At 50.6% G+C, this 8,302-nt stretch overlaps 1 protein-coding gene across 1 annotated transcript in view; it reads right to left on the bottom strand.

Moving 5' to 3' along the window:
- PPARGC1B (PPARG coactivator 1 beta) overlaps positions 1-8,302 on the bottom strand; it is a 106,741-nt gene that overhangs the window by 22,931 nt on the left and 75,508 nt on the right. Inside the window, exon 2 of the mRNA XM_007447510.1 lies at positions 4,684-4,857. Within this exon, the coding sequence (XP_007447572.1) occupies positions 4,684-4,857 (174 nt within the window). The remainder of the gene's footprint in view (positions 1-4,683; positions 4,858-8,302) is intronic.

The following is an 8,302-nucleotide window of genomic DNA, read 5'->3' as shown; positions in this document are numbered from 1 at the left end:
TCTTTCCCATCCGAGGTCAGGATGTTTATCCTTTCTGCAGGAAGTTCGGCCTTTTGGCTGCATGAAATCTGTTCCAGGCCTTGTAGCCGGAGCAGCAGCTGAGTAATTCGAAGGGGGGACATGGGGAGAAGAGAAAAAATGTGTTTGTGATTTTGGAACAGAGCTAAGAATAAAAGAAAAGGTCAAAAGGTTTTGGCTGAGCCTGACCTAGGCCCTGGGGATGCGAGTCCAAGGGCAGATCCAGGCCCAAGAACTCTGGTTCGGGAATGCAATCGGGCTCAAGTGGCAGCCTCTCATCCCCATCCTCAGGCCAGAATCCCAACCCTGTGTTCCCAGAGCAATCTGCCCAGCCTGATGGGGAGTTAAGATCCTGGGAGCTGGGCTCAAGGACCACTCTTGGGGCTGACCGTGGCAGCATCTCTGCCACTGACAGGGTGATCCTGGGCAAGTCATTTCCCTCTTCTAAGCCTTGCTGATTTCTAGTCAACGGGAAGACAGGATCCCTGGTTGGCTTCCCTCCAAAGGCTACTAGGAAGGCCAGTTTGGAGGCAGTGACACAAGGGCTCTGTGCAATGTTCCAGGGTCTAGCTCAGTGCCTGGGGCATGCGAGGCTCCAGGCAGATTTGCTGAATGGAAGAATGAGTGAACCAAACAATGAACTCTGACCACTGGGGAGAGACTGAGATTAGTGTCTCAAAAAACAGATTCTAGAGGGAAGTTATTCAGAAATGATGTCATCAGCACTGGATGGAATAAGGGTTCCCTCTTTCACAGGGAGAGAAGCATGGCCCAGAGATATTCTGAATTATCACAACTATCAGAGCTGGAAGGGCCTTCAGGGATCACGTAGTGACCAGGGATGTCAAACATGCAGCCTGCGTGCTACTGTCCCCATCCCTCCCCCCAACCCTGCCCTTCCACCTTTCTGACCACAACCCTCCAAGCAACACTGCCCATACGTCTCAGCTGGAACTCATGAGGAAGCCTATTTGCCATTCTTTTGGGGGTGGGGGGAATGAAGGTCCAGGAAAGAGGTCACACAGCAAGTCAGGAGGGGCTGGGGAGGATGGTCAAGGACTTACTAGGTGCCAGGCATGGTGCTGAAAGGAATGCCAGATGGCAGAGACCCCAAGGAGCCCCAATAGGTTGAGTAAAAACAAAATGACTGACAGAAGGTCTCCCCGCTCTCTCCTCAGCCCTCCCTGGGCTGCTCCAGCTCTGGAACAGCCAGGCAGGGTTGGGGGTCCTGACCCTGTCTGGGAATAAAGTCCATTCGTGCCCTCGGCATCGTGCCATCAGCACCCTAGGATAATACATCACAGGGAGACGCCCCTCTCCTCTTCCGGCCCGTTAGCTCAGCTCTCCCGGCTCCGCTTAGAAACAAAGTGCAAATTAATGGAGAGTTAATCAGCTGAGGAAGGGATATTAATAGACTTGCTCCACCCCCAACCTTCCTGAGCTCTCTTAGGCTGAAGGAAAAGGAACCTGCAAGAAACCTGAGGGAGAACGCTTCATTCTGGGTGCCTAGAGGAGCTTGAAGGAATGACACAGGACAGAATTTAGGCTATCAGGACCATAAGAACACTCAGAAATCATCTGCCGTCCCAGGGCTTAACTGGGGTGCAGGAAATCAGCTTCCCTTCCTTTTTTCTGGGGGTGGGTCCACAGATGTCATCAGGGTCTAACAGGACCCAGTGACTCTCTCCCTACAACAGAGTAAGAATCACTGATCTGATCCATGCTCGTTCCTCATTTCTCACCTGGGGAAACTTAGGCCCAACAGTGAGGAGCTACTAGCCCAAGGCCACGTGGCACACGGTGATAGAACCAAACACCTGCTTCCTCCAAAAGTACTTACTAAGTTTAGCCTATTGTGACCCTGGCCCTAGGACTCTGGGCACACAGAAACGGAAGGCACTGTCCCTGCCCCCAAGCAGTTGTCAACTCTTATAAGGGTAGCTGTTCTCCACTCTGTCTGTTTCCATAGTGATGGTACCACCTGACTTGTGAGAACACAGCTCTGACACAAGGCAGCATGGCTCTATGACTGCCACTGGTCAGATAAGGACGCTGTCCCAGTTAGTGGCAGAGGGGGTATTAGAACCTCTGGCCCCTGTATCCCAGCTCAAGGACTCTGGAATGGGTCGTGTCTGGTCCTTGGCAGGAAGGAAACTATTACAATCAGTTTCTTCATTCAACACATATGATTGAGTCTTTTCAATGCACAAGGGCCCCACAGAAGAACAAAACTCTGTTTGTCCTCAAGGAGCTCGAAGCCTGAAGGTCACAGGCATGCACGTACACAGGATGGGAGCCCAGAGAGGAAGTGACTGACCACCTGCCTTAGGAGGGGCTAACATGACAGCTGGGTGTCAAAGGATTTACTCATATGATAAATATTTTTTAAGCCCCAAGAAAGTGCCGGGCTCCATGCAGAGCCCTGGGGACATAACAATGCACAATGCTGTATCAGCCCCCAAGCTCAGGGGGTTTATGATGGGGGACGGGGGCAGGGAGGAATCAGGCACTAATCACATAATCACCGCAGAGGCGCACAGAGGCGCACCGGTGTGTAATGGGTGGAGCAGAGGTGGAGTGCGGGCCATGAAGGGGAGAGGGGCTGGGTGGGCAGAGTTCTGCCTCAGTCCTAACCATCTGTGAAGATTCTCCTGCCTTCCTTGCTGTGCTAAGAGCCCAAGGGCCATACCAAGGCTGACTTGTGTCTGAGACCATTTCATGCACATAGTAGGACCTTGGCAGGAGCTTACTAGTGGGTCTGGCCAGTCTCTGAGTAGGTGAGGCCTGTACAGTTTAGGTGGGGATGGTCTCCCCGCAGCATCTAAACCCCTCTCACTCATCAGCTCTCCATAACCTGAAAGCATTTCCTGGAAGTTGGCCCCCTCTGAGGAAGGAGGTAGCATAGCGTAGTTAACCACATTGTTGTGAGAAAGAATGGACGTCCTGGGAAAGAGCCAGAATTAGAGCCCAGCCCTGCTGATCGTCATAGGGTTGGCAAAGAGGTATACAACAGCGAGGGGTTTGGGGTCCTGTGTTAGAGTCTACACTCTGACCCTTCCTAACTGGATGGCCTTGGGCAAGTTACTTAACCTCTCTGAGCGTCACTTTCCTCACCTGTAAAATGGGTTACTAATAGTTTTCCTACCGACAGCTTAGAATAATCTTGGGAAAAATCCGACTCCTTAACATGGCCCAGAAGAGCCTGCATGATCTGGCCCCGCCTAGCCCACCTCCACCCCCCGACTACTTCCTGGCCCTTTCCCCTTCGCTACTGCTCCAGCCCTTCGGGTCCCAACACAGCGAGCTTTCCTGCTTCCTGGTTCTGTGATCATCACTCATCGTGTGGCTCCTCCTCCTCCTTCAGCTGAAGCATCTGTCCTCGGAAAGGCCTTTCCTGACCACCCAGCCTTTAGATGCTCTTCGCATCCCAGGTTTATTCCTACTGTGTCCATGTCACAAGTGACCGCTGTTGGTTTATGTATTACCTGATCTAGGGTCAGTCTTCCCTCTAGACCATAGAGTCCACTGTTGAACACAGTGTCTGACACATACAGGGAGCTCCATAAACATTTCTAGAAGGAATGATACAATCAGGAGTACTATTTGAGACGGTGCTCTTGGCACACTGACTTGGCACATGGTATGTTATTATTATTGTTGTCGCTATTGTTATTATTATATTGCCAGACATCATCGTCATCATCATCATCATCATCATCATCATCATCCTGCCAAACAGACACAGGGAGCTATGGCTTCTTCCTCCAATCTTTATAGGGGAGCGTATTTCAAGGAAAGAATAATGAGTCCAAATGTACCCATCACCCAGCTTCAACGTGGCCAATCATATTTCACTTATTACCCTCCATGCCATGCACCCACAGCCACAAACGCAAATGCATGTAGGGATTGCTTTATTCTGATGCAAATCCCAGACATCACATTGCCCCATGTTCGAGGCCTTCTTAAAGGAAATGTGCCTCCAAAGCTGAGAACAGAGGCAGATGCATAGATATGCACTGCGGTTCTTGGCACTGCCTCTTTTTAAAGAACCTCTAGGCTCCATTTGAAAAATGGAGATAACTATACTTCTGTGTGTGAGTTGTTAAGAAAATTAAGCGAGTTAATATACACAAACAGGGACAGTCCTGCCACAGAGAATGTGAGTCATTCCCATTATGGCGTAAGCATGGTTATAAAGCTCTGGCTCAGGAGGCAGGCAAACTGGGTTTAAATCTAGTTCAGTTCCCGGCGAGGTAAATCACCCTAGGCCCGTGACTAAACTTCTTCAAGCCTCAGTTTCCTCATCTGTAAAATGGGGCAATAATCTCACCTGCTTCACAGGGTGGGAATGAGAGTTCACTGTGACCATACAGGGAAGGGAGGCCTTGGAACCCACTCTGGCTCACAGAGGGACTCGGTTCTGACTGGGGGCATAGAGAGAGCAGCGCTTCCGAGCCCTCACTTCCCAGGGGCGATAACACAGCCTGGCAAGGGGGCAAGAGCTGCCCAAGATCAAGTGCAGACCCGGGACAAGAGACAGAGTCCCAAGAGCTTTGGTGGATGAGGAGACTTCTTTGCATGAGCAAGTGTATTAGGAGATGGCTCAGGGAAGAGCCGGGCTTTTAGGGGGAGAGAGAGGCAGCGAGGTTCCGGAGGGCATACCTGGAAGAGCTCCGGATCGTCGGGGCTGTACTGGCTGGGTTCGGTCTCGGAGTTCTCCAGGCGCCACTGCAGCTCCTCAAAGCAGGTGGCCGAGTCGAAGTCACTGGCGTCCAGCTGGGAGAGGTCTAGCTCTGGAAAGTCAGCGCAGAGTTGCTCCTCCCCAGATCCCCCGCCCTGAGGAAACAGGAAGGAAGGAGGCGGGTCAGAGCTGAGTTTGGTTAGACCCCAGCAGGGACCCTCTTACTCAGGATGCTGCCAGTCTGAACCTGTGGCTGCCTTTGTCCGAGGCCCGATTTTGCCAAGCGACCAAGAAATGTAAAGCCGCATCCTCTTGCAACTGTCGAACCTACCATGAGCTAAGTCAGGCCCTGGCAGTACAAATCCCCCTTCCTGCTGCTCCGTCCCCACCTCCTCTGCACTCCTATACACCCCTGCCCGCATAGCACCTCTATTCTCTTACCAGAACTATTTTGTTGAAAACTTTATTACAACCTATAAATAGAGATCTATTCCTTTATACCACTGCTTCCACGTGAAAGGGGATTTCTGGAAGGCAACAACCCCTCTATATGAATAATGAAACAACAAAAAGCAATAATAACAAGAGATGACATCACTGAATGATTGCTGTGTTTTGGAAGAACACTCACCTATGTTCCCAGGAATATTTGTAATGTCTAAAGTGTGGAAGCCCACCCATCAGTAGACAATAGGTAAGTAGAGCTATAATCACCTATACATCATAAAACAGTGCTGTTGAAAAGAATGAGGCGTTATGTATGTTCTCCATGGCATGTTAAATAAAATACTAAACTGCAGAATATCAACAAGTAAAATATTACCCCACATGCGTAGAGAGAATGGGACAGACTCAAGCTACACATTTCTCATGATAATACATGTGAGAATACTGTGCCAGTACACAGGAAAAGGTCTAGAAGGCCATAAACCCACCTGCCAGTGGTGGGTGGGGTAGAAGGGAGTCATGGAGGACCTGGTAACAGTACCGACCGAACTGATGCTTCTCAGAGGGTGGTCCCAGGACCAGCAGGGGCAGAACCACCTGGGAACCTATAAGAAATAATGCAGATTCTCAGGCCTAACCCCAGACCTGTAGTCACCTTCTCACCCTGGTCTCCTAAGTTTAACAGTTACCAACAGAAGGGCTGCCTTGCAGGTTCAGAAACAGCCTGAGTAGGGAGGCTAACACAGAAACAGGACACCACAGGCACTGGGGTCTGGCAGACCTGAATCATGATCCCCATTCGCCACCTGTGATGCCTTAGGCAAGTCACTTCACCTCTCTGAAGCTCAACTGTCTCATCTGTAAAATGGAACAACAACTGTCTCATACAGTTAATATTAAAGGAGGCAGTGCCGTAGCCTGGCTTGGTAAGTTGCTCAATAAATGGTAGCGAGCAGTAATGACAACAAATTTTTAAAAATAATAAGAACAACAGAGTTTCATGGCAGGCAGAGGAGGGTGGAATCTCTTTAGAGAGACAGGCTTGTGTGACACTTAAGAGAAATAGGTTTTATCCAGACCTTTTCCTTAATTGTTCCCACTTACTAGGCCTCATAAATTATGAATAAATGTATATTATTAGCTCAACTTGACACAGGAAAAAGGCTTTTATCCGAATTTGGGTCAAATGTCTTAATTGGCATTTTGCAAGAATCCTGCACACACGGGCAGCACCGGGGCTGGGTTCTCCCAAGCGGTCAGTCCCTGCTCTCAGGCCAGGCAGCACGGGGCCCCGAGAGTATGTCTCCAGGGACATCCCTGACCACGCCTGCCCTCCATCTGCCCGGTCTTTCTCCAATCCACTTGTGTTCAACATCCATGAATATTAAGTCCTGTGTCACTCCAGTGAGGATTCGCAGCCCCCTCCTGGGGCTGCGAATCTTCCCCTGCCCAGTTGGACTATGGGGGGTACAGCGGTCTTGCCTGTTCTAGACGGATGATTGGTTTGTTTCTAGTTTCTGGCTGTGATGAACAAGCCTACAGTACGTGTGTACAAGTCTTTGTGTGGACCTATGTTTTTATTTCTCTTGGGTGAATCTCTAGGAGTGGAATTGCCGGGTCATAGGGTAAGCGTATGTGTGACTTGATTAAAAACTACAAAATTGCTCTCCAAAGTGGTGGTGCCATTACACACTCCCACCAGCCATATGAGTTTCTATTGTTCCATGCCCTCAACAGTACTTGGTGTTGTTAGTATTTAAATTTGAGGCGGGCATGATAGCGGGGGGCCTACAAGCACTTATTAAATGCTACTGTGAGCCAGGCACTGTGATGTATAAGACTCAGTTCTTTCCTTCATTTGTTGACATCTCAGTGGGGGAAGAAAACACATAAATATTTCATTACAGATTGTGCTAGTGCCACGAAAGAAACAAACCAGGTGCACTGAGGGAGGACAAGAGAAGGAGGGGAATCTACTTAGATGGGGTGACAGAAGGCTTCCTGGAGGAGCTGACGTCTGGTTTGAGACCTGAAGGAGGAGCCAGGCAGTGGGAAATGTGGAGAAGCTTCCAGGCAGAGAGGACCCAGCAAAGTCAAAGATCCAGGTGGGGACCAAGCCTAGAGAATGGGGTACTGACCAAAGGCCAGTGAGGCTGCAGCTCAGCCCTAGAGTAGCGGGAGGGAGAGGATGCCTTCAGAGAGGCGGGTGGAGGCCGGATCAGGTAGGGATTGAAGGGATTTGGGTTTTGCGCCAAGTGTGATGGGGGTGGGAAGCAGGCAGATGGGTTAGGCCAGTGTAGCATCCAGGAGAGGAGCAGGTGGTGGGGCTGGGAGGACAGTACCGAGGGCCTGTGGAGCAGGAGGGAAGGCCAAAAGTAGACAGACAAGGATGCTAGGCAGCTAGGGCCTCCCTGGCCAGCAAAGCCCCAGCTATAAGTTCTCTGGGGAGCTCTTTCTATATGTTCTAGAACCAGCCCGTGCTAGTTAACTCAGAGCAGCCACCTCTACAGGACTTGCTTTTTGAGTCTTAGAAACAGCTTTTAAATCAGAGTTCCAGAATCCCAGACCAGCCAGGAACTGGCAGCCCTGAGAGGTCGTCCATGCAAGTCTTTGTGGACAATTCGGGAGACCGATGCGCCTTCAAGAACTAGTTATGGATACGTGTGCACAGTGCATGTGCGTGCAAGGAATTTAGACTTAACTTCTAGCCCTTCACAGACACAGCTAAGAACTCCTGACCTGGTTGGTCTACCTCCTTCACTTTGCACCTATGGAAACTGAGGCCCAAGAAGGATAATGGATTTGCTCAGGGTTATCCAATGAGTGTGCTTCCCATGAAAGCCATGCCACCTCCTTTACAAAATGCCCATCAAGTGGCCATGACTACTGCACTTAATGATTACCCAGAGCAGCTTGACATACTCAAAGTGTACCCAGGGCATAAAAATTAAGAAACCTCGGGCTTCCCTGGTGGCGCAGTGGTTGAGAGTCCGCCTGCCGATGCAGGGGACACGGGTTCATGCCCCGGTCCGGGAAGACCCCACATGCCGCGGAGCGGCTAGACCTGTGAGCCATGGCTGCTGAGCCTGCGCATCCAGAGCCTGTGCTCCGCAATGGGAGAGGCCACAACAGTGAGAGGCCCGCGTACCGCAA

Source organism: Lipotes vexillifer, unplaced genomic scaffold (genome assembly GCF_000442215.2).
Source record: "Lipotes vexillifer unplaced genomic scaffold, Lipotes_vexillifer_v1.1 scaffold1009, whole genome shotgun sequence".
In the NCBI taxonomy this organism is placed as follows: domain Eukaryota; kingdom Metazoa; phylum Chordata; class Mammalia; order Artiodactyla; family Lipotidae; genus Lipotes; species Lipotes vexillifer.
This window is presented reverse-complemented; position numbering and strand designations above follow the sequence as displayed.